Source organism: Mobula birostris, chromosome 5, assembly GCF_030028105.1.
Source record: "Mobula birostris isolate sMobBir1 chromosome 5, sMobBir1.hap1, whole genome shotgun sequence".
NCBI lineage: Eukaryota > Metazoa > Chordata > Chondrichthyes > Myliobatiformes > Myliobatidae > Mobula > Mobula birostris.
In genome coordinates, this window is record NC_092374.1 from 193,122,740 (window position 1) to 193,150,112 (window position 27,373).

The following is a 27,373-nucleotide window of genomic DNA, read 5'->3' on the forward strand; positions in this document are numbered from 1 at the left end:
GTACCACTAGGCTATAGTCATTAAGGCAACTCACATTATTCTTCTTAAGCACTGGTATAATTGTTGCCTTTTTGAAGCCAGTGGGAACTTCCACCCGTAGCAGTGAGAGGTTGAAAATGTCCATGAATACTCCCGCCAACTGGTTGGCACAAGTTTTCAGAGTCGTACCAGGTACCCCGTCGGGGTCTTCCGCTTTGTGAGGGTTCGCCCTCTTTAAAGATAGCCTAACATCGGCGTCCCACACAGAGATCAAAGGGTTACTGGGTGCAGCAGGGATCTTTGCAACTGTAGTTATATTCTCCATTTCAAAGCAGGCATAGAAGGCTTTAAGTTCATCTGATAGTAAAATATCGTTGCCAGTCATGCAGGGGGCAGTGATTTAGATTTCTGGATAATTGGGACCTCTTCTGGGTCAGGTTGGACCTGTACACTTAAATCTGAGGGTGACCAAAATTCTTGCAGGCAGATTTACTAGAGCTGCTGGGAGTGGTTTAAACAAATATGGCAGGGCGATGGGAACCAGTATGATAGAAACGTAGAAACATAGAAAACCTACAGCACAATACCACAAAGTTGTGCCAAACATGTCCATACCTTAGAAATTACTAGACTTCCCCATAGCCCTCTATCTTTCTAAGCTCCATGTACCTATCCAAGAGTCTCTTAAAAGACCCTAACATATCCACCTCCACCACCGTTGCCGGCAGCCCATTCCATGCACTCACCACTCTCTGAGTAAAGCACTTAGCCCTGACATTACCTCTGTACCTACTCCCCAGCACCTTAAACCTGTGTCCTCTTGTGGCAACCACTTCAGCCCTAGGAAAATGCCTCTGACTATCCACACAATCAATGCCTCTCATCATCTTATACATCTCTATCAGGTCACCTCTCTTCTCCTTGCAGCGACGGAGGATAAGGCCGAGTTCACTCAACCTATTTTCATAAGGCATTCTTCCCAATCCAGGCAACATCCTTGTAAATCTCCTCTGCACCCTTTCTATGGCTTCCACACCCTTCCTATAGTGAGGTGACCAGAACTGAGCACAGTACTCCAAGCAGGGTCTGACCAGGGTCCTACATTGCTGCAACATTTTTAAAATCCACTAAAAGGCAACTAAAAAGCTACAAGAACGGAAAAACTGAAATATAAGCGTTGATATTGGACCACTGGAAAACGATGTTGATGAGATAGTAATGGGGGACAAAGAAATGGCAGATGGAATTAACGAGTACTTTGCATCTGTCTTCACTGAGGAAGACACTAGCAGTGTGCCAGAGGTCCGTGAATGTCAGGGAGCAGGAGTGAGTGCCATTGCTATTCCAGAAGAAAAAGTCCTAGGCAAACTCAAAGGTTTTAAGATGGGTAAGTCATCTGTATCAGATGGACTACATCCCAGAGTCCTGAAAGAAGTTGCCAAAGAGAGAACGGATGCATTGGTCATGTTCTTTCAAGAATCACTTGATTCTGGCATGGTCCCAGAGGAATGGAAGACTGCAAATGTCACTCCACTCTTTAAGAAGGGCGGAAGGCCAAAGAAAGGAAATTACAGGCAGTTAGCCTAACCTCAGTGGTTGGGAAAGTGTTGGAGTCTATTATTAAGGATGCGGTTTCGGGGTACTTGGAGACTAATGATAAAATGAGTCAAAGTCAGCAAGGTTTCTGTAAAGGGACATATTACCTGACAAATCTGTTACGAGTTCTTCGAGGAAGTAACAAGCAGAATGGACAAAGGAGAGGCAGTGGATGGCATTTACTTTGATTTTCAGAAGGTGCTTGATAAGGTGCCACACTTGCTTAACGAAATAAAGTCCTACGGTGTTACAGGAAAGGTAACGGCATAGATAGCGGAATGACTGACAGGCAGGAAGCAGCGAGTGGAAATAAAAGCAGCCATTTCTGGTTAGCTGCCAGTGACTGGTGGTGTTCCTCAGAGATCAGTATTGGGACCACTACTTGTCACATTGTTTGTCAATGATTTGGATAATGGAATTGATGGCTTTGTGACAAGGTTTGCGGATGATACAATAGTTGGAGGGGTGGGTAGTGCCGAGGAAGCAATGTAATTGCAGCAGAACTTAAACAAATTGGAAGAATGGGCAAAAGAGTGGCAGATGGAATAGTGTTGGGAAATGTACAATAACGCATTTTGGTAAAAGGAACAATAGTGCAGACTATTATCTAAATGGGGAGAAGGTTCAAACATCAGAGGTACAGAAGGACTTAGGAGACCTCGTGCAAGGCTCCCAGAAGGTTAATTTACAGGTTGAATTGTGGTAAAGAAGGCAAATACAATGTTCGCATTTATTTCAAGGGGAATAGAATATAAAAACAAGGAGATATTACTGAGCCTTTATAAGATGCTAGTCAGGCTGCACTTGGTATAGTGTCAAATTTTGGGCCCTATATCTCAGAAAGGATGTATTGTCATTGGATAGAGTCCAGAGGAGGTTCATGAGGATTATTCTGGGAATGACGGAGTTTGGTAGCTTTGGGCCTGTACTTGCTGGAATTTAGAAGAATGATGAGCGTTTGGTAGCCTTGGGCCTGTACTTGCTGGAATTTAGAAGAATATGGGTGGGGGGGGGGTGGGATCTCATTGAAACCTACTGAATAATGAAAGATCTAGACAGGGTGGATGTGGAGAGGATGTTTTCTATGGTGGGACTATCCAGAATTGAGGGACGACCTTTTAGGACAGAGTAAGGAGGAATTTTTTTTTTAGCCAGCGAGCAGTGAATCGGTGGAATGCTCTGTCATAAACTGTGGTGGAGTTAAGCCCCTGGGTATACTGAAGGCAGAGATTGATCGTTTCCTGATTGGTCAGGGCATCAAGGATATGGCGAGAAGGCAGGTGTGTGGGGTTGAGTGGGATCCAGGATCAGCCATGATGGAATGGTGGAGCAGACTCAATGGGCTGAATGGCCTAACTGGGCTCTTATGTCTTACAGTCTGTCTCCGACCTGCAGTTTCTGTCCAAATGGGACTAACATGGTGTAAGTGGGCATTAGCATACTGCTGCATGACCTGCCCTGGGTCCACAACAGAGACTCAATGATAAGGATTAATCATGCTCACAGTAAGGAAAGGAAGTTCAGCTTTTCACTGAACACTATAACAAACTCCTACAAATGTACTGCTGAAAGTATCCTGACCGGTTGCATCACAATTCAAATGCGGAGGATTGTAAGAAGCTGCAGAGAGTAGTAGAGTCTGCTCAATATCTCACGGACTCTTTGCCCAACCCACTTCCATCACTGTTAGTATCTACAGAAAGAGATGCCTCGAGATGGCAGCATCGAGCATCAAAGGTCCCACCATCTGAACCATGCCATCATCTCACAGATACCATTGAGGGGATATACAAAAACCACACCACCAGGTTCTGGAGTACCTACTTCTCTTTAACTGGTTCTTTATCCAATCGGCACAACCCTAATCACTACCTCAGTATAGCAGTGCTATGACCACATTGCACTTAAATTGACTTTTCTTGTTCTAGTTGTGTTCTTTCTTGTGAAAAAAACTGCATACAATTCAGTCCTGATGAAGGGTCTCGACCTGAAATGTCGACTGCACCTCTTCCTACAGATGTTGCTTGGCCTGCTGCGTTCACCAGCAACTTTGATGTGTGTTGTATACAATTCATGCTTATTTTTTTCCTGAGAATGCTGCTTACTTGATCAAACTTCAAAGTAAATTTATTATCGAAGTCACCATATACAGCCCAAGGACGAGGGCAGGTGACCCATCAGGTCGGCAAGCCCTGCAGATGGAAACCTACGTAAATCCGGAGGTCAAAGCCCAGAATTCAAAGTTCCGAGATAGGTGAGTCCTGGGTTGATACTTCAGGTCAGTGAAATCAGAAGGTTGAAGACTAGGGTTTGGGAAGTCCTGAGGTCCAGCCCCGAAGGTCAAAGCCCCTTGGTTGGTGTGTCTGGAGGTCAGAGGTCTACGAGTCCAGGCCTGGAACTGGAGGTTGGGAGCCATTGTCTACAAGTTTGAGAGTCTCAGACCACGGACTGGGCATCAGAGCCCAGAGGCGGCTTGTCCTGGGGATTGAGGCTTGTCTGTGAGAGTGAGTGGAAAGAGGTTTGCTTTACTGTTGTTTTGTTTTTCTTTTATGTTGTGGGTTCATTGTGTTAGTGCCAGAATGCACCGCAACACTTGTGGGCTGCCACCAGCACATCTTCAGACTGCATTGGTTGGTTTCCCTGTATGTTTTGATGTAAATGGGATAAATAAATCTGACTCTGAGTACTTTACAGAGACAGGGCACCCATGGGAACAGGAACGAGAATTAAGAAATCATTTCACTATCTGTACTCAGAGCCAAGGAGAGTCGGCAAACATAAAAGTAATGGGTAATGCTTGATGGGAATTAGAGCACTGAGAGCAGGGGAGAGTGGGCAGGAAACTTGGGTCCATGGAAGAACAATGCCACCACAATTCTGATAGAAGAAAAGTAGGGCAGCTGCTCGTGCAGCAATCTTTTCCCTTTCAATGACATGCAGTGGCTGCAGATCTGGAGCAACAAACAATCTGCTGGAGGAACTCAAGCAGCATCTAGAGGAGTTCCTTTTGCCGCGAGTCACTTAAATCAATTCATCATTTCCTGTCAGAGTCATCTAATATACAGATACTCCTACACCTAGTTTCACTTTCTGTACATACAGTCAGTCTATGTAAATAAGTTAATCTTATGTATAAATGGTCACATTCAAACAGTTGCTTGTATATTATGTTTTATAGGATTGCTTTTAACTTTATATTTATTGTGCGTTTACGCTTATTGTATTTTATGTTACGCTGTATCGGATATGAGTTAACAATCATTTTGTTCTCCTTGACACTCATGTACTGAAGAATGACAATAAACATCTTGAACCTTGAACCTGTGTGGGGTGGGAATGGAATTGTTGGTGCTTCTGGTCGTTACTCTACATCAGGACGCAGTTTGTTTGTTGGTTGAAATGCAGGAGACTCGTAACACAACTGAGTCTGCTATTACAAGGGGGGCATAACTTTGAAGCGATTGGAGGAAATTATTGGGGGGGGATGTCAAAGGTAAGCTTTCACACAGAGAGTGGTGGGTGCGTTGAAAGCTCTGCCAGGAGAGGATACATGGGGAACATTGAGAGATTCTTAAGGTGAAATAGAAATGGAGGGTTATGTAGCAGAGAAGGGTTAAGGCTGATTTATACTTCTGCGTAGTAGCCTACGCCGTTGTGAGCATTTATACTCGTGCGTTGGTGTGTCTGCGTTGCTTTGCCATTCACCGCCAAAACGCTAGTTGGCGGTGGGGTTTCTATGCCACTGTGTTGAGTTTCTTCATGTTGAAACTCAACACGAAGGAACTCAAACTTCAAACAATGGCGACTGAAACTGAAGGAGGGTGAACTTTCTGTGCTTGTCCAGCCACTGAGAGACATGGACGAGCAAATACATTTCAAATATTTTTGGATGTCGGCAGGTAGATTTGATGATTTGGTTCATCGTCTCCAACCATTTATAGAAGGATATGCAATGCTACCAAGCGGACCAATCACAGTTGTTGCGGTCTGCATTGCCGCTATGCGTAGTTATATTTTTGGGGAGGTGCGCGTCAGGCTACAGCGTAGGGTATGGGGTAGGGTACACGGCTACACCGTTCCTATGGCGCCGATTTGACGCAGAAGTATAAATTGGCCTTTAGACTGATCTTGGAGTAGGTAAAAGGTCATCTGAACATTGCATGCTGAAAAGCTTGTACTGTGTTGTATGTTCTGTGTAAGATACACACGAAATGCTGGAGCAACTCAACAGGTCAGGCAGCATCTATGGAGAGGAATAAACACTCAATGTTTCAGGCTGACACCCTTCATCAGACCGGGTTCAGCCGAAACACTGACTGGTCATTCCTCTCCATGGATGCTGCCTGACTTGCTGAGTTCCTCCACCATTTTGCATATTATTCCAGATTTCCAACATCTGCAAAATCTCCTGTGTATATGTTCTGTGTTCTACATTCTATTGTTTCTCAAACCTGTGATAATTTAAGGCACTTTCCTTTCATAAATCAATCAGAATGTCTGCTCCCTCAATCTGTCTGGTCTGCCTCCGCATGAGCTTCCTCAACAAACTAACAAAGTCCGAAGGGTTCCAGTCCCACACCAGAGGCTTCAGCATAAACTCCAGACAGAGCACTGAGGAAGAGCTGCACTGTTGCAGGCACTGCCTGGCTGTTCCCTCAAGGGGACGTAAACAATTCCATGGCACTATTTTTGCAGAAGAGCAGGTGGTCAAGTGGTGCCCTGGTCAATATTGATCCATCATCAAATTCACTACAAGGATCTCCTGCTCACATCTGGCGCTTCTTGTGGGACTTCACTAGCTGGAAGGTGCTTGAGATCTCCTGAGACTCTAAAAAAAGCTGGGTTCACTCTGGCACATCTGATGTCCACATTCCCCAGCTCTATCGCTAGACATTCCAAAATCCAGGAAACGTCTACAAAAGTACCATGGAGAGCATTCTGACTGGCAGTAGCTCTGCCAGGTATGGCAGCTCCAATGTACAGGATTAGAAAAAGCTGCAGAGGGTTGTAACCTCAGCTAGCCTATTCATATGTACTAGCCTCCCACCACTGAGGACACCTTCAATATGCAATGCTTCAAGAAGGTAGCATTCATCACCATTTAGGGCATACACGCTTTTCATTGCTACAATCAGGGAGGAGGTACAGGAGCCTGAAGGCACATATATTTAATGTTTTAAGAACACCTTTTACCCCTCCACCATCAGATTTCTGAACGATCCATGGAAATTACATCACTATTCTGCACTACTTAATTATATTTCTTACATTTATTATTGTAACTTAGTTTTTGTATGTGTTGATGCTGTGAAACAATAAAGTTCAAGACACATGTCAGTGATGAAAAACTTGATCCTGAACCAGGAGAAGAGGCAGGGAGCAGACAGGATGAATAAAGAGAGCAAGGGTTCGTGATCACTGACTGGCGAGTTTTGTACTTCCCGTAGAGCCATTCAGCATCGGAACAGCCTGACTGATCCATCTAAGACAGCCCTATTTGTCCTCATTTGGCCCATATCCCTCTAAACCTTTCCTATCCATGCACTTGTCCAAGTGCCTTTAAAATATTGTTATTGTACCTGTCTCAACCACTTCCTCTGACAGCTCATTCTACATAGCGGCTATTCTCTGGGTGAAAAAGTTGCCCTGGAGGCTCTTATTATATCTTCCCACTCTCATCTTTATGCCCCCTAGTTCTTGATTCCCCAGCCCTAAGACATTGCACTCATTCACCATAACTATGCCCATTATAATTTTATACGCTTCTATAAGATCAACCCTCATTATTCATGTATCACTGGATCTACGATCAACCACTCTGATCTGGTTGGCCTCAAGCCTCTCAATCAGGAAAAAAGCACTGCAGTTAGTGATTCTAGCCAGACTGACTGTTCCAATTGTCCCTATCCTCACCAACACCCATCTTTCCTTCTCCTGCCTCTGATGTAAGGACCTAAACAAACTTTTTCTACTGTTTCAGCAGATGAATAAAATCCTAATCTGCTCAGACGTGCTTCATTACATTAATGAGTCCAGGCAACATCTTTTCTGCATTTTCTCCAGTGTATTGGCATCTTTCTTCGGTAAGCTGGACACAAATAGACTGGCAACACACACAAAATGCTGGAGGAACTCAGCCGGGCCAGGCAGCATCTATGGAAAAAAGTACAGCTGACGTTTCAGGCCGTGACCTTTCGGGTCCTGTTGCTTGGATTTCCAGCATCTGCAGATTTTCTCTTGTTTGTGATTCGACAAATAGACTATGCTCATTTGTGATGCCCTAGCAGGGGTCCCCAACCTTTTTTTACACCACGGACCGGTTTAATATTGACAACATTCTTGAGGACCGGCCAATGGGGGAAAGGAGGGGTGTGTTAGTCAACAGTGGGCGTGACACGGAACGAGGAAAGGTGCAGCTGACTCATATCGTTTCCTCGCAGCCCGGTAACACATGCTTTGCGGCCTGGTGGTTGGGGAGCACTGCCCTATATGTTCAAACGGTTCAAGAAAATACAGGGAAAAGAAGTAAAAATACTGACCTGAGACCACCATGGCCTCATTGGGACCACACGTATGGAACGACATGGCAAAGTGTCAGTGAAGAAATCCTAAAGAAAAAGAGGAAACACACAAGTTAGAGCTACAGCAGAATAACAACAACCTACATTTATATAGCACCACCTGTGGGCACGTGGCCAAGTGGTTAAGGCATTGGACTAGCGATCTGAAGGTCGTGAGTTCGAGCCCCAGCCGAGGCAGCGTGTTGTGTCCTTGAGCAAGGCACTTAATCACACAGTGCTCTGCAGTGACATTGGTGCCAAGCTGTATGGGTCCTAATGCCCTTCCCTTGGACAACATCGGTGTCGTGGAGAGGGGAGACTTGCAGCATGGGCAACTGCTAGTCTTCCATACAACCTTGCCCAGGCCTGCGCCCTGGAGAGTGAAGACTTTCCAGGCGCAGATCCATGGTCTCGCAAGACTAACAGATGCCTTTACTTACTTGCGTTGCAAAATGTCCCAAGGCACTTTAACAGGAACATCTTAAAATTATAGCAGTCACAGCAAGACAGAAAAAAAAACAGCATTGCAGAGGAAGTGTCTGAGACTGTAGGGCATTGGTGGTAGGGAATGCACTCGCAAACTGTTGAGCTCTCTGCAGCTGAGGGCACAGCTTGCAATGGTGAAGCAATGGAATATGGGAATGTGCTAGAGGCCACAATGAGAGAAGCACAGCTGATGAAAAGCAGTAAACAGACACAGGAAGAGAGCGATACCATGAAAGGAGCTGAAAACAGGGATAATTTCATACCAATAACAAGAGAGATTCTGCAGATGCTGGAAATCCAGAGTAATACACACAAATTGCTGGAACTGCTAGAATGCTGGAGCAACTCAGCAGGTCAGGCAGCTTCTAAGGAGAGTTGACATTTTAAGTGGAGACCCTTCACCAGGACTGGGAAGGAAGGGGGTTGTTGTGTGGGTGCGGAGGAGAGGAAGGGGAAGCTGGCAGGTAACAGGTGAGACCAACTAAGGAGAAGGCTGGGTGGGTGGAAGAAGAGGGATGAAGAAAGAAGCTGGAGGTGACAGGTAGGAGAGATAATGAGCTGAAGAAGGGGGAATCCGAAAGGACTGGTAGTGGACCATAGAAGGAAAAGCACTAGGGGAGGTAAGGAGAAGAGAAGGGGTACGAGAGAAGGCAGAATGGGGAACGGAGAAAGATGTATTCAATTATTTAGAGAAACTGCACAGCAACAGGCCCTTTTGGCCCGACGAGCTCATGCCGCCCTATATACCCACATAACCAACTAACTCGCTAACCCATATGCCTTTGGAATGTAGGAGAAAATTACAGCAGCCGGAGAAAACCCCTGCTGTCATGGGGAGAATGTACAAACTCCTTACAGTCAAAGGTGGGAATTGAACCTGGATAGCTCGAGCTAGATGTTCCACTTCTGATGAAACATAGAACCACAGAACCCCAGAAGTTCTACTTTTGCAAAGGAGGGCATGTTGAGTGTAATAGCGAGTAGGTTTCACGACACGAGTAAGCTCGGAGGGGGAACAGACAGAAACTGAAGGGTAACTTCACTCACCCCAACACTGAACTGATTCCACAACCTATAAATTCACTTTCAAGGACTCTACAACTCACATTTTTTTTTATTAAGTGCAATCGTGAACAATAGCCAGATCAGAAATGCTGATCAAGTCAACTAGTTCCCAAAGAGAACTCTGACAGGCCAATCAGATGGTTCACTGCTGCTCAGCGATAGAACACAAAAACAGGCACAAGGGTCGCTAGCCCCTGTACCCCAGAAACACACCTGAGCGGTGCGGCGGAGGTACATGCTGTGCATGACCTGGTCTAAAGCATCATGTTGACTCATAACGGATCGGTTTCACGGTGGAACAGCTTAGTCAAGGATGGGGTGATCAGCACAGATGGACAAATTATATTTATTACTAATCTATCTATTATTATTTTGTGTTTCTTTTCATTTGTACAACTTGTTGCCTTTTGCATATTGGTTGTCCATCTTTGTTTGTGTGTCGCTCCTCATTGATTCTATTGTGTTTCCTTGTATTTACTGTGAATGCCCACAAGAAAATGTATCTCAGTGTAGTATTTTGTGACATTCATGTATTTTGATATTAAATTCTCTTTGGACTTTGGGCTGAAGGGTAGGAGCTACCCTTCCAGTTCGCCTCCCACTCAAACCAACCCACTAATGATGCCATAGTTTCGGCCTTCCACTATGTCCTGTCCCACCCAGAAAACAATGCCTCATGTTGTTCATCGACTTCAGTTTGGCATTTAACACAATCATCTATCAGAGGCTGGTGGGTAAACTGTCTTTGTTGGGACTCAACACCCCTCTCTGTAACTGGATCTTTAGACTTCTTGACAGAAAGACCCCAGTCAGTCTATCTGAGTTGGCAGCAACATCTCAAGCTCCATTACACTGAGCACTGGTGCCCCCAGGGTTGTGTACTCAGTCTGCTGCTGTTCTTGCTGTTGACTCATAACTGCACTGACAGATTCAGCTCAAACTACACCATCAAGTTCACTGATGATACTACAGTGATTGGCCTCATCAGCGACAATGTTGAGTTGGCAAATAGAGAGGAGGTTGGGAGGTTTGTCAAATGGTGTGAGAATAACAAACTGAGTGTCAGCATAGACAAGACAAAAGAGATGATTGTGGACTTCAAGAAGGCACAGATAGACCAATCTCCATTGTACATCAATGACTCTACCGCGGAGAGAGTGAGGAGCATATAAAGTTCTGTGGTGTACACATACGGATGATCTAACCTGGACCGCCACCTCCTCACTAGTCAAGAAGGCCCAGCAGCATCTACATTTTCTGAGGAGACTGAGCTGTGCAAGACTTCCTGCCCCCATTCTAAGAACTTTCTGCAGGAGAACCATCGAGTGTCTTGTCTGGCTGCACCATTGTGTGGTATGGAAGCAGCAAGGGATCAAACTGCAAAACTCTACAGAGGACAGTAAAAACTGCCAAGAGGATCATTGGTGTCTCCCTCCCCCCATGTATGACACTTACCAGGAGTGCTGCAGATGAAGGGCCCAAAGCATTGCTAAGGATCCGTACCACCCATCCTACAACCTCTTTGGCCCACAACCATCAGTAAGGAGATACAGAAGCATCAGGACTAGGACTGCCAGACCAGGTACAGCTTCTTCCCTCAGGTAATAAGACTAATGAATACCCTGCCACCACTGAGATCTCATCACTAGGACAGCGAGCTGTTTACTGTACTGTTCACCAGTGCTGTGCTTTACTGCATACATTTTAAATATATTTTATTAACTTATTTATAGTATATTTTGGTTTATGCTGTGCGTGATATATGTTGTGTGGGTGTATCGTGGTCCGAAGGAAAGTTGTTTCATCTGTTTGAAAATACGTACAGTCAGATGACATTAAACTTGAAGTGGTAGCCTACGATGGGCAAGAACGGAACAGGAAGGGGATGGAGGCTGTCACCCAAATGGTCTCAGAATTAGAGAAGGAGAAATCATTGAACTCTTAGAGTCATAGAGAGACACACCAGGAAAGATGCCCTTCAGCCCAACAAGTCCCTGCCGAACATTAGCTACCCAGTTCAAACTGATCCCTACTCTATCCAATTTGATTTTCCCTAAATTCCCATCAATTCCACCACCCCCACCCCACATTCTACCACTCGCCACCATGCTGGAGGCTACTGACAGAAGCCAATTAACCTGCCAACCCACACATCTTTGGAAGGTGGGTGGAAAATTCAAATGTTCACAGGGAAAACATGCAGACTCCTCACCTCCGGTGAGGGCAGTAGAGGTCCGGATTGAACCTAGATCGCTGGAGATATGAGGAGGCAGCTCTACTATCTATGCCAACACTGTTGGAGGTAAGAATGGAAGAAGCCAGAGGAAGACTCAGCTAATAGCAGGAACTAGGGAAATGATACAGTCTATGTCACCATTCGACAAGAACAGATTGGAATCGTGACTTGTCTCTGCTATATGCCATTTAGAAACCCTTACTTCACAAAAATCCAATTTGAAAATCGACCACTTTAATCAGATCACAATACAACTTAATCAGAAAAACAAGGAACTGAATCTGGGACTGGCGCCAGTTCTGCTTCACAGCAGCACTTAATTCCTGCAGCACTGTATGCTTGTAGGTCCTAATTGAAGGTAATTGGGCTTTCAGGGGTGGGGCAAAAGTTGTTCCATAAGCCTGCATGGGCTTGAAGGGCCAACTGGCCTCATCTCATGCTATGATTCTACCCACCCAGTGTTGCCTCCACTAGCCAGCGAAAGCTGTTTGACAGCAATGTTAAATTGCCCCTTCCCTTCCCCTAGTTCCTTTGTGAAATAAGAGTGGTGTTTAACACTGTTCCTGCACAGCCTGTTGGTCTGTGGCCGGCCATCCAGGCTCTCTGTTTACTTGTCCTTCCACCAAATCCACCCCCTGCAGCCTGAGTCATGGCCCCCACAGATGGGGAACCTCTTCTGGCTGTGTCACGTGCAAGGCTAGATACTAAAGGCTCTTCAGTGGTTGGGTTCTTGAAAATTTAATTAAACCATTGCCTAGACTGAACTGCAGAGAATATAAACCCTATTTTTCACCTGGTGAAATGGGGGCAAAATTATGTATGAATTTAATAGAAGCATGAGTGGCTCACCTGTCCTTTCAGGTTCACGGCTCATCTACCACCTCAGTGCAATTTTCCCACACTACCCACCGTTAAATAGAAAAACTCACCACCCTGAGTAGGAGTCTGTCTTCTCATCTTTGTCCTCAACAGACTTATTCCAAGACTGTGATTCCTGCCTCTAGATTTCTTCAGCAGTGAAAGCATCCTCCCTGCATCTATGTTTCAATAAGATCATCTCTTATTCTTCTAAACAGAGAATACAAACCTAGTCCATTCAACTTCCCCTCATGTAGCACACCCGCCACGTAAGACTCAGTCTGGAGAGTTTGGGCTGCACTCTCTGTTGACAAGTGCAAGGAGACTAAAACTGTACCAGATACACCAGGTATTGTCCCCATATAATTGCAGTATGATTTTTTTCATTATCAACCAAATCATTATGTACCTCTTACTATCCTAGAGGCTTGTTGCACATTTCTGCATGGTAACACAGTGGTTAGCACACTTCACAGCGTACCAGCTGTAAGGTTGGGGTTCAGTTCCCACTGCTGTCTGTAAGTAGTTTGTGTACTCTCTCCGTGACCACATGGGTTTCTTCTGAGTGTAGTGCTTTCCTACCACATTCCAAAGACCAACGGTTAGGGTTAGAAACTTGTGACGCCGGAAGCATGGTGACACCTGCCGGCTGCCCCCAGTGCATGTCCGACGCAGGCAATGCCTTTCACAGTAAGTTTCTATGTACATGTGACAAATAAAATTAATGTTAATCTTTCCTGTTAGCATTCAGTGACTGCACCTAAAGTCACTAAGGAGCTGTGTGGTGCCCACTGAGAGAAAACAGGGGAAATGCTCCAGGTTCTACAAGTGGGTCTTTAAACCGCCTTACTGTTTGCACTTTCACCTGAAACTCCATTGAGGCACCTCTCTCTCAGTGTTGCAAGATCCACACACAGCCCCCGATCCCCCGATCCCCAAGGAAGGGATGGTGGCGCCTGCATGGTATTCGATATTTCTGGGAAAGGGGGAGAGAGCACTGAATCTCTGAAGCGTCAACATCCCAGCCACTTTAGAAAAGCAAATTTTATGGGGAAGAATGGGAGGAAGAGAATTGAGACTTTAGCTATCTGGTGTAGTTACATCCCTAAAGTCAACACCAATGGTTTGTTACACACATCAAAGTTGCTGTGTGTTGCTTGAATTTCCAGCATCTGCAGAATACCAATGGTTTGCTACTAATTTTACGTGTCTATGCTGTGGGGTAAGATTTTAACTACAACGCAAATCCAACCTTCACTTCCCATCAGCCCCTTTCCACAAATACTCCCCAAAGCACTCCCATCTGCATCCTCCCTCTCTGTCCCCTTGCACTCTCTCTTCCTGAATACTTTTTTTGCACATCCTAGCAATCTCCCTCCTCTCTACACTCTCCTTCCCCGTCCCTCTTTTCCCTATCCCCTTTCCTGCACCTTCCCATCTTGCCCCCTCCTTCCTGCACCCTATCTTCTCGTCCTCCTCCTCCCTCTTTCGCTCCCCATTCCCCTCCTCCTCCACTCTGCCTCCCCGTCCACCTCTTACACCCTCCTTCCCTGCCCCCCTCCTTCCTCCAACTTCCCGTCCTGTCCCCCTCTTCCCTCCAACCTCCCGCCCTGACTCCCTCCTGCACCCTCCCTCCCAGTCCCCCTCCTCCTTACACCCTTCCTCCCCATACCTCTCTTCCTACATCCTCCGTCCTGGTCCTCCCTCACGGTCCCCCTCCTCACTGCACCCTCACATGTTCCATTCCTGCCTGCACCCTCACCCGCCCCCCCCACTCTCTGCACCCTCCCTCCCCACCCCACTCCTCCCTCCCTGTTCCCCTCCTGCCTGCACCATCCCCCACCCCCTCCTCCCCGTCCCTCTCCTGCCTGCGCCCTCACCGGTCCCTCTCCTCTCTGTGCCCTTCCTCCCTGTCCCCCTCCTCTCTGTGCCCTCCCATCCTGCACCTTCTCACCCTGCTCCCTATCATCATGCCACCTCCTGCCTACGTCTTCCCTCCCCATCCCCCTCCTCCCTGCACCCTCCGCATCCTGTCCCTCCTCCCTATTCCCCCTCCCTGCACCCTCTCTCGCTGTTGTGCACCTCCAATCTGTGCCCTGTCTCCCGATGCCCCCACCTGCCTAAGTCCTAACTCTTGTCGTGCTCCTATTTGCACCCTGTCACCCCTTGGCCCTCCCATCTATGCCCTCTCTCCTCCTGCTGCTCTTGTCTGGGGATGCACCCTCTGACCCTGTAAACCTTCTTTGTACCTTTTATCACCACTCCCCTCTTCTTTGTACCCCTATCCACATAATCGGCAAGTTTTTAAATACAGCTTTTAATTATCCAATCAACACACACAAAAATTGCTGTTGAACGCAGCAGGCCAGCCTCCCTCCCCCTCCCCCCCCCCCCCCCCCCCGATCTCACTTCTCATCCGTGCCGGGTCTTTACCATTCCCTCCGACCTGCAACTATCTGAGGCAGAATGCTCTGTCCTCAGTAAGGGCCTCACCTTTGCCCCCATCGCCCACACCCCAGCGAGCTCCTCGTTCGCCACGATGCTGAACTCGTCTTCCGCCGGCTCCGTCTTCAAGCCCACTTCTTCGGCAAGGACTCTCCCACCCCCGACGACCCCTTCTCCCGTCTTCAACCCTCCTCCTCTTCATGGACGCTCTGCTCTGGATCTCTTTATTACTAACTGCCGACGGGACATCAACCGTCTCGACTTCACCGCACCTTGTTCCCATTCCAACCTCACTCTTTCCGAACGCTCTGCTCTCCACTCCCTCCCCACTAATTCTAACCCTACTATAAAACCCGCCGATAAGGGGGCTGCTGTTGTAGTCTGGAGTACTGACCTCTACATTGCCGAGGCACAGCGACAACTCGCGGATACCTCCCCTTATTTACCCCTCGATCACGACTCCACTAAGGAGCGCCAGGCCATTGTCTCCCACACCATCACCAGCTTTATTCGCTCAGGGGATCTCCCATCCACTGCTACCAACCTTATAGTTCCCACACCCTACACTTCCCGTTTTGACCTCCTACCCAAGATCCACAAACCTGCCTGTCCAGGTAGACCCATTGTCTCAGCTTGCTCCTGCCCCATCGAACTCATTTCTGCATACCCGACACTGTTTTATCCCCCCCCCTTGTTCAATCCCTTCCTACCTACGTTCGTGACACTTCTCAAATGGCCTGCTGCGTTCACCAGCAATCTTTGTGTGTGTTGCTTAAAATTCCAGCATCTGCAGATTTCCTCGTGTTTGCATTTAATTATCCAATCACCACAACCTCGGCTTTGTTCCCCTTCCCCAGCCAGCATACCTTTGCTGCATCACTCTGCTCGAGTTCCCCTTGATGCCTTGGTTTTGAAGGGGTGCCCGGAAATTGAGTAACAAAGATACAACATTTATCAAGCAATACAAACAGGTAATACCTGTTTTTAAAACTGCCCACGTGAAGCTCCTGATTAAATAGATTGTTGTTTAAAATTGTGACCTTGATGAACTCCATTCCCAAAGCTGCTTGGGTAGGGTCGAACTCTGAAGGAACATCCTGCAAATGGGACAACCAAGCCAATCACAGGCACACTTTGGTCAGATCAAACCATGCTAGCTCTCTAATCTAATGAGATATGTCCATAAGGCAATGCTGCTGACTGACAAATTCAAGAGCACCACACACAAAATGCTGGAGGAACTCAGCAGGTCAGGCAGCATCTTTGGAGAGGAATAAGCAGATGACATTTCAGCCCAAGACCCTTCATCAGGACTGGAAAGTAAGGGGAAGGAAGCCAGAGTAAGAAGGTGGGGAGGGGGGAAGGCGTACAAGTGATGGGTGAAACCAGGTGAGGGGGAGAGTAGCTGTGTGGGGGAGTGGGGGGGGGGGGGAGGAGAGATGGAGTGCGAAGCTGTGAAGTGATAGCTGGAAGGCAACAGGCTGAAGAAGGAATGTGATCAGAGGGAGAAGGGACCATGGGAGAATGGCAAGGATGGGCAGTTGAGAAGGGGCAACGGGAGAACCAGAATGGGAAATGGGAAGACAATGAATGGGAGAAATTACCAGAAAATAGAGGAATCTACATTCATGTCGTCAGGGCGGAGGCTACCCCAGGTGGAACATGAGGTGTAGCTACACTGAGGGATGCACTATTGGTCAGTGCAGCTGATGCAAAGGCTTTGTGGGGTAGGACCACAGATTTGCTGCTGGACAGTGGGAGGTTGGGTCCTGTGTAACAGATTTCCCAAACGTAGCATTGATGCATTGTTTGGGGACGAAACAGGAGTGGCACAGATGCATTGTAAGAGAACGCATTGAATTGAATGGCAAGGAAAACATGGACAAATTATATTTCTTGTACACGTTTTTATGAGTAATGTATATGCTTGAAAAAGAAAATGTGACTTCATCCACTTAAGTGCTTTCTGAAGTACAGTCACTAATTTAACTCAATGTTGGCACCACGCCAGTGAACTTGAGGCATACTAGGAGGCACATGCAGTTAGGCATTGCTTTGACTTCTTGTTTTTAGCAGCCCGGGGGGAAGGGGTGGTTGTGATAAGTTGGCTATGGATTATTGGAATAACTCCATGTCCTGTACAGGAATCTAGGTCCTGTGCTTCCTCCTCTGCATTGTACTGGCCTGTCAGCCTAGAGCTGTACTCGACTGGAACCATGGGCAGACTGAAGTGGTCAGGCTCCATAGATCTATCACAGCCTGATCCCACCAGCCAAAGCCAAAAGCCATGCTGTTATGCTGTTACAGCTCAGGGTGTTGAAGTTCCCGGTATCATCCGTAAGGAGTTTGTACATTCTCCCCATGATCACAAGGGTTTCCTTGGGAGCTTCAGTTCCTTCCCACAGTCCAAAGACGTACTGGGTAGGCTAATTGTCTCATGATTGGGTTTGGGTTAACCTGAGCTGTCGGGGTTTGCTGGGCATCGCGGTTTGAAGAGCCTATTCCACATTGTAATGCTAAATAAATAAATAATATTGTATGGCTCTCCAGCCTATAATGTTGTGCCAAACAAACTAAATTAGTAATTAAACACCTAACTAAACCTTCTGCCTACACACGTCCACATCCCTGCATTCTTTGTATATCCATGTGCCCATCTAAAAGTCTCTTAAATGCCTCTATTGTACTTGCCTTCACTACCACTCCTGGCAGCAAACTGTAGGCGACCACCACTCTGTCTGTTAAAAGCTTGCCTACACATCTCCATGTGCTTCCCCCTCTTACTTTAAGTGAATGCCCTCTAGTATTAGACATTTCAACCCCAGGAAACGATACCGGCTGTCTACTGTGTCCCTCAGAATCTTATAAAACTGTTCTTGAACCTGGTGGTGTGGGACTTCAGGTTTTTGTACCTCCTACCTGTGAGAAGATGGCATGGCACAATGGTGGACTTCTTTGATGATAGACATTGATCTCAGAAGGCAATGCCTCATGGAGCTAATTCTAATGGTGTCTCAGGGCACGCCCATGATGTATTGGGCTGAGCCAGTACTGTGCCAGGTGTTGTCAGTGCCCTCACAACACAGTCAATGTCTCAAAGTCAAAAGAAGTACATTTATTGTCAAAGTAAGTACATGTCACCATATACTACCTCGAGATTCACTTTCTTGCAGGCATTTACATGAAAATGAAGAAGTGCAATCTGCCGGCTGGTGGTGTAGTGGCATCCACACCGGACTTCAAGGCCAGTGGTCCCAGGTTCGAATCTGGCCGGCTCCTTGCACAATCTCCGTCCATGCTGGGCTGAGCATCAAGCTAGCAACTTAGCCTCACTAAAAAACAGCCAAACGCTAAAGAAATGGCAAGGTTGCTGCCCGCTGCACCATAAGGCAGAAAGAGGAACAACAACAACGAACTGCAATAGAACTTATGAAAAACTATGCATAACCTAAGACTAACTCATGCAAATAATAAAGTAAATACATAATAACAAGAATATGAGCTGTACCATCCCTGAAAGTGAGCCCGTAGGCTGTGGAATCAGTTCAGAGTGGTGGTGAGTGAAGTTATCCACGCCAGTTCAGGAGCCTGATGGTTGTAGGGCAAGTTACCAAATTTCACAACACAAGCCAGTGATAATAAACCTGTTTCTGATTCTGATTACTGTTCCTGAACATTATGGTGTGGCACCTAAGAGCATCAGAGTGGGATTCTGGGCCAATTCCCATGCTGGGCAATGAATCAGGTCATTAAAATATAAACATCAAACATTAAATGATTTTAATACTGATTTAAATTAACTATTTGTGTGTCATTTGGGTGCAAAGAGGGAGGTGTGAAGGTTGTGTGTAGTTCAAAAGGAAGCATTGTTTCAGCTTGTTCACAAACCTACTTGTCCAGGTAGGCCCATTGTTTCAGCTTGTTCCTGCCCCACTGAACTTATATCGGCATACCTCAACTGTTTTATCTCCCCAGTTCAGTCCCTTCCTGCCTACATCGTGACACTTCGCACATTCTGGATGTTTTCAATGATTTTGTTCCCTGGCCCCCATCATTTTATTTTTACTATGAGTGTCCAGTCCATATACACCTCCATCCCCACCAGGAAGGCCTCAAAAGTTCTCCATTTTTTTTTCTGGGCACCAGACCCAATCAGTTCCCCTCCACCACCACTCTCCTCCATCTAGTAGAACTTGCCTTCACTCTTAATAATTTCTCCTTTGGCTGCTCCCACTTCCTTCAGACAAAAGGTGTAGCCATGGGTGCTCGCATGGGTCCCAGCTGGGCCTGCCTTTTTGTGCTTAAGTGGAACAGTCTATGTTCCAAGCCTACACTGGTGACCGTCCCGCACTTTTCCTACGCGACATCGACGACTACATTGGTGCTGCTTCCTGAACTCATCCGCTTCATCCACTTTGCCTCCAACTTTCACCTTGCCCTCAAATTTACCCGGTCCATTTCCGACACCTCCCTCCCCTTTCTTGATCTTATTGTCTCTATCTCCAGAGACAGTTTATCCACCAATGTCTATAATAAACCCATGGACTCTCACAGCTACTTGGACTATACCTAGTCCCACTCAGTTACTTGTAAAATGCGACTCCCTTCTCTCAATTCCTCCATCTCTGTCGCATCTGCTCTTAGGATGAGGCTTTTCATTCCAGAACAAAGGAGATGTCTTCCTTTTTCAAAGAAAGAGGCTTCCTTCTTCCACTATCAACGCTGCCCTCAACTGCATTTCTTCCATTTCACACACGTCTGCTCTTACTCCATCCTCCTGCCACCCTACCAGGAATAGGGCTCATCTTGTCCTCACCTACCACTCCACCAGCCTCCACATCCGGCACATAATTCTTCGAAACTTCCGCCCGCTCCAACAGATCGCACCAACAAGCACATTTTTCCCTCTTCCCTCCCCACTTTCTGCTTTCAGCAAGGATTGCTCCCTACACGACTCCCTTGTCCATTCATCTCTCCCCACTGATCTCCACTGTGGCACTTATCCTTGCAACCGGAACAAGTGCTACATCTGCCCCTATAACCTCCTCCCTCACTACCATTCAGGGCCCTAAACAGTCCTTCCAGGTGAGGCAACACTTTAACTGTGAGTCTGTTGGGGTCATTTACTGTGTTTTGTGCTCCCAGTGTGGCTTCCTGTATATCAGTGAGACCCTATGTAGATTGGGAGACCACTTCACCGAGCACCTATGCTCCATCCGCCAGAAAAAGCGGGATCTCCCAGTGGCCACCCATTTTAATTCCACTTCCCATTCCTATATGTCTATCCATGGCCTCCTCCACTGTTGTGATGAGGCCACACTTAGGTTGAAGGAACAACATTTTAACACCTTATATTCCATTTGGTTAGCAACCAACCTGATGGCATGAACATTGATTCCCAAACTTCCAGTAATGCCCCTCCCCGCACTTTACCATTTCCCATTCCCTTTTCCCTCTCTCACCTTCTCTCTTTGCCCGGCCATTGCCTCCCTCGGGTGCTCCTTCCCCCTTTTCTTTCTTCCATGGCCATCTGTCTCTTTCATCAATGAACTTCCCAGCTCTTTACTTTATCCTTTCCCCTCCAGGTCTCACATATCACCTTGTGTTTTTTTCCCTTCCCACCTTTTAAATCTACTCCCCAACTTTATTCTCCACTCCTGCCGAAGAGTTTCAGCCTGAAACTTCGACTGTACTTTTTTTTCCTAGATTCTGCCTGGCCTACTGAGTTCCTCCAGCATTTTGTGTGTGTTGCTGAGATTTCCAGTATCTGCAGATTTTCTCTTGTTTGTGATTTTAAATATGGAATTGTCCTGAATTGTCCTTTGTTCTTTAGCATATGAAATGTCGTGCAGCTTTGGGTCAAGTAGGCTGTTTCCCTCCGAAAGGGGTCTCAATATAATTCCTATTGTGTCTCAGTTTGTCAAATAAAGAAACAGACTGCTTCAGATCTACTAGTACTTCTCTCCTGTGACTTTGTTCATGTGACAGCATAGCGGCTACATAATGCTTTACAGTGCCAGTGATCAGAGCTCAATTCCTACTGCCGTGCGCAAGTAGTTTATACATTCTCCCCATGATCATATAGGTTTCCTTTAGGTGCTCTCGTTTCACATTTCAAAGATGCACGATTAGGAAGGGTTAATAAATTGTTGCCATGCTATGCTGGCACCAGAGACATGGCGACATTTGTGGGCTCCACGCACTGTGTTGGGCATTGACGCAAACGGCACACTTCACTGTATGTTTCGATGTAGATGCGACCAAATAACCCCAATCTCTAGCAGAAGTAGAGGTGAATGGGAAATTCTGGAGGGGAAGGTGGGTGTTAATGAGAAAGTGAGGAAAATAAAATGGGATTAATGTAGGATTAGTGTAAATGGGTGTTTGAGGTGCGCTGAAGGGCCTGTTCTGGTGTTGTGACTTCATGAGCCTATTGCTCTCAGTTACCCACAGCAGGTCACAGGTGTACCAGGCTGTAACAGTATACCGGTGCAGCTTTAGTCTCATCCCTGATGAAGATTATGTTTACATCAGAGATGATGCGAGAACAAGATTCAGAGTGAGATCAGCAGGGGAGATGCTAACGGACGGATCCCTTGTGGCACAAAGTCAAGAACCAGGGGTGCGATGTCATACAGTAAGCAGTGAGCTGTTTAGAGAGAAATTTCTCATTCTAAGGGCTGTGAACATTTGGAATTCTGTATCACAAAGAGCTGAAAATATTCAGTTCTCAGACTGATGAGATTTTTGATCGCAGAAACGAGAGGAACAAGTAGGAAAACAATGGCAGGCTTGAGGGGAAAGCCGGTCAAAGTCCAGGAAGTTGAAAAATGTCTTCAGTGCCAGAAAATTCTGCTCCATCGAAGCAGAAGGTAAGGGAGATGAACTGAACTGAGATGTCAGCTGTCTGCATTTCAAAGGCCATGGGACATGATTAACTTCAGACCCCAACTCAGGGGAAACCATTGTAAAGATTCAAATTAGCAGAAGTAGTGACACTGGAGGATGCTACATAACAGTCAGAATCAGAACACTAGAAAAACAAGAGTGCTCACCATCATCATTATGTGCCATGGCATATAACGAGGGCGATCACAGTCTTTCCATAACCATGATTGCTCTTGGCAAAATTTTATACAGGAGTGGTTTGCTGTTAGCTTCTTCTGGGCAGTGTCTTTACTGGATGCGTGACCGCAGCCATCATCAATACTCTTCAGAAATTGTCTGCCTTGCTTTAAGTGGTCACATAATCAGGACTTGGAATATGCACCAAATGTTCATATGACCATGCACCACCAGCTCCCATGGCTTTGCATGACCGGTGGGGAGGCGCTAAGCAGGTACTACACCTCGACCAAGGGTGATGGAGGGAAGGGAAGCAGCACCTTGCAGTTCCTTTGGTAGGGACGTATCTCCACTCCGCCACGCACAAGAGTGATACAGCACGGACACAGACCCTTCAGCCCAACTTGTCCATACCGACCAAGATGCCCTAAATCCCACCTGCCTGTGTTTGGCCTATATCCCTCTAAGTATTTCCTATTCATGTACCTGTCCACGTGCCTTAAATATTGTTATTGCACCTGCTTCAACTACTTCCTCTGACACTATCCTTTGTGTGAAGAAGTTGCCTCTCAAGTCCTTTTGAACCCTTTCCCCTCTCACCTTAAATCTACACCCTCTATTTTTGATTTCCTTTCCCTGGGCTGGAGGGGCTGTGGTGTTCCATGTTCTCTGTTCTATTGTATTACCTCAACTCTCTGTTGTAATTCACTGATCTGTATAGACAATGTATTCATCCTATCTGTGCCCTTGTGATCTGATACACCTCTATAACTTTACCCCTCCGTCTCCTATGCTCTAATGTCTATGACCTAACCTCTCCTTATAACTCAGGCCCTTGAGTCCTGGAAACATTCTCAGATCTTCTTAGCACTCTTTCCAGCTTAGTGACATTTTTCCAATAACAAGGTAAACAAAAGTGCACACAATACCCCAGATGCAACCCCATCAACATCTTGCACAATTGCAATATAGCATCCCAACTAGTATACTCAATGCCCTGACTGACAAATACAGGATGGGGTGCAAGAGTGCAGAGACAAAGAGGGCAAAATTGGTAAATTATTTTATTATCGTCATGTGTATTGAGGTGTCATGAAAAAATTGTTAATACATTGAATTACAACACTGCATTGAGGTAATACAAGGCAAAACAGTAACAGGATGCAGTATAGAACATTATATCACAGTACCAGCCATTCAGCTCATGATCTTGTGCCAACCTTTTAACCTACTCTAAAATCAATCCACTCCTTTTCTCCTACACGGTCCTCCATCTTTCCATCATCCATGCGCCTATCGAAAAGCTTCTTAAATGCTCCTAATCTATCTGCCTCTGCCACCACTCCTGGCAGGGTGATTCCACACACCCACCTCTCTGTGTGTAAAAAACTTACCACTGACATCCCGCCTGAACTTCCCTCCAAACACCTTAAGTTATGTCTCTTTGAATTAGTTATTTTCACCCTGGGAAAAAAGTTTCTGGCTGTCCACTCGATCTAAGCCTCTTAAAGTGTTACAGTTACAGAGGAAGCACCGTACGGGTGGGCAATAACTGACACGGTGTTAACGGGGTAGATTGAGAGGTCAGGAATCCATCTATAGGGCCATCCAACAGGAGTTAATTACTTCTGAAAAGGAAGATTTACATTTCTTTCACAATCCTTTCTCACAATGACTCCACTTGAGTCATTGTCACACTGGAGGGTTTGGAGATTCCGATGATGTGGCGATCATACCATGGTACATGGTATGAACAGCCTAGATGCCTGAATCAAATGACACGCGGTATTTTCTGGATTAGTGCAACATTGACACCAGCTGAATCAAGGGATCTCTGCCACAGCAACAGCCAAGTCAGCAGCTTGATCACACAACGGATGGGGTTTAATGCTGGGAATATTATAACAGTTAGATTTTCCAGATCAGTCAGGCGTTGCTTTCGCAACCTTTTTCCACTTCCTTGATGAACTGACCACACAAAACCACGCATTGTTGCCTGCATTCCTAACGGAAAGTTGCTCAACAGCCACACAGCATTTCAATACAGTAACCACTCAGAGAAACAGAATGCTGTTCCAACAGTCACAGCTTGGCATTTGTCCAGGCTCAACAACACTCCCCAATAGGCACTTTGCAGCAAGTATTTCCCATTATTAACTGGAGCACAGAATGCAAGACTAGGGAAGTTATGGTACAACTTTTTTAAATATCGGTTAGACCGCAGTGAAAGCACTGTTCCGTTCTGGTTACCACACGATAGGAATTACGTGATTACACTCTAGAAGATGCAGAGGAGAGTCATCAGGACAGGACTGAGACCTGATCAAGGTATACATATAACTATGAGGGGCAGAGACGGCAAGAAGGTTTAACAAAACTGTCTAAAGCCAGAGGACAAAGGCTAAAGATAAGGAGTAGGAGATTTAAGATCAGGATTACAAGTGCGTTTAAGGAAATGGGGTTTTAAACTCCCTATACCGACAATCTTGCTGGCGAATGTGCAGTCTCTGGTAAATAAAATCGATGACCTTAGAGCCAGGGTCTTGAATCAGAGGAACATTAGGACCGCGTGTGTCCTTTGTTTCACGGAATGCTGGTTAACCCCTTCTGTACCGGATGCAGCGATTCAGATCAACGGGCTTACTATACACTGTCAGGATAGATTTACAGAGTCTCTCAAAAGCAGAGTTGGAGGAGTATGCCTCATGGTCAACTCCTCTTGGTGCACAAATATATCAGTGCTGTCCCAATTCTGCTCACCAGACCTAGAATATCCAGCAGTAAAGTGTTGTCCTTTTTACTCACAACGGGAGTTCTCTGGGGTCATTTTGGTAGCAGTTTACATTCCACCTCAGGCCAATGTCAAGCAGGCTTTAGATGATCTGAGCAATGGGATCAACATGCACGAAACAGCGCACCCTAACGCCTTCACCATCATCCTGGGAGATTTTAACAAGGCCATTCTGAAAATGTCACTAATCAACTACCACCAACAGATCAATTGCAACACCAGAGGGAACAACACACTGGACCACTGTTACACCACCATCAAGAATGCCTACCATGCTACTCCATGCCCTCACTTCGGGAAGTCTGATCACCTAGCTGCACTTCTACTCCCTGAGTATAGGTAGAGACTGAAGACTGCAGCACCAGCAGTGAGGACCAAGAAGGTTTGGACAAGGGAAGCAGAGGAGTGCTTACAGGACTGCTTTGAATCAGTGGACTGGACTGTATTCAGGGATTCATCTTTGAATCTGGATGAGTATGCTGCAGTTGTTACTGACTTCATTAAAACCTGTGTGGATGAACATGTGCCTACGAAGACTTACTGTACATTCCCAAACCAAAAACCATGGATGAACCAGGAGGTACATCGTCTGCTGAAGGCTAGATCTGTGGCATTCAAGTCTGGCAACCCAGGCCTGTACCAGAAAACCAGGTATGATTTGTGGAGGGCTATTTCAAGGGCGAAGAGACAATTTCAATCGAGGTTGGAGGCGATATCAGATGCACGGCAACTCTGGCAGGGACTGCAAGACATTACATCCTACAAAGCGAAACCCAATAGCATGAATGGCAGCGATGCTTCGCTACCAGATGAACTCAATGCCTTCTATGCACGCTTTGAAAGGGAGAACACAACTATGGCTGCGAAGATCCCTGCTAAACCTGATGATCTTGTGATCTGTCTCAGAGGCCGATGTTAGACTGTCTTTAAAGAGAGTGAACCCTCATAAGGCAGAAGGTCCCGATGGAGTACCTGGTAAGGCTCTGAAAACCTGTGCCAACTAACTAGCAAGAGTATCCAAGTACATTTTCAACCTCTCACTGCTACAGACAGAAGCTCTCACTTGCTTCAAAAAGGCAACAATTATACCAGTGCCAAAGAAGAACAATGTGGGCTGCCTTAATGACTATCGCTTGGTAGCACTCACATCGACAGTGATGAAATACTTTGAGAGGTTGGTTATGACTAGACAGAACTCCTGCCTCAGCAAGGACCTGGACCCATTGCAATTTGCCTATCGCCACAATAGGTCAATGGCAGATGCAATCCCAATGACTCTCCACACGGCTTTAGAGCACCTAGACAACACACACACCTACGTCAGGATGCTGGTTCATCAACTATAGTTTAGCATTTAATACCATCATTCCCATAATACTGACTGAGAAGTTGCAGAACCTGGGCCTCTGTACCTCCCTCTGCAATTGGATCCTCGACTTCCCAACCAGAGGACCACAGTCTATACGGATTGGTGATAACATATCCTCCTCACCGACGATCAACACTGTGTGCTTAGCCCACTGCTCTACTCTCTGTAGTGTTACGTACCCCGTAACTGGGTTGCCAAACCAGCAGAAATGGATCACTCAGTTGGAGTCTGGGTTACTAGAACTAAGAAAGTTTTATTAAAGAAACAAGCAACACAGTAATCGAAAGGATAATAAATACAACAGTTCAGCAATGATAAACACACATGTGCACAGAATTAAGATAATAGCATCAATCAAGCTCTATCGTTGTCTAGGGGTAAATGACCAATTTCAAAGTGACACAAAAGTCCAGTTCGATTTAGTTCAGTTCGCAGTAATCGTTGCCATGGCGATGGACAACGTGGGGGGAGGGGGAGAGAGATCGAGAATGACTGATCATTCAGAAACGGCTTCCACTCACAGACCAGCAATATTGCTCACAAGCAGCTTTCGGGCGAGTCCTTTGTGATATCACCTGAGGTCACCGACTGTGACCCCTCCTCCAGATGCGGTCGATCCTCTGCAGTGAACCCGGCACCCAAGCAAGGGTGGACACACACCGGGTTCCCGCTGATCGTACCTTTCCACCCTGTGCGTTTATGGTCCGGTACTTCCCACCGACTCGTGAGAGGCGCACCGCTTCCAGGGTCTCGTTACCTCGAGTGTCGTGTGTGTGTCCTGCCTTAGCGAACCTGTCCCTTTTTATCTCCCTGCTGGGGTATCGCCTGTCCATCACTCAGGGTTCAAAGGGGGAGCTGCTCCAGACATATATACATACATATATATATATATATATATATATATATATCTCTCTCTCTCTCTC

At 46.4% G+C, this 27,373-nt stretch overlaps 1 protein-coding gene across 2 annotated transcripts in view; it reads right to left on the reverse strand.

Moving 5' to 3' along the window:
• The window catches only part of LOC140198186 (flotillin-1-like), an 83,459-nt gene that overhangs the window by 40,261 nt on the left and 15,825 nt on the right, over nucleotides 1-27,373 (reverse strand). The window contains exons 2-3 of one of the 2 annotated variants that reach the window (XM_072259190.1): nucleotides 12,852-12,959; nucleotides 8,115-8,183 (exon numbers count right to left, since the gene is read on the reverse strand). In XM_072259190.1, the coding sequence (XP_072115291.1) occupies nucleotides 8,115-8,160 (46 nt within the window). In that variant the 5' untranslated portion in view covers nucleotides 8,161-8,183; nucleotides 12,852-12,959. The remainder of the gene's footprint in view (nucleotides 1-8,114; nucleotides 8,184-12,851; nucleotides 12,960-27,373) is intronic. The other variant, XM_072259189.1, reaches the window with a different exon arrangement.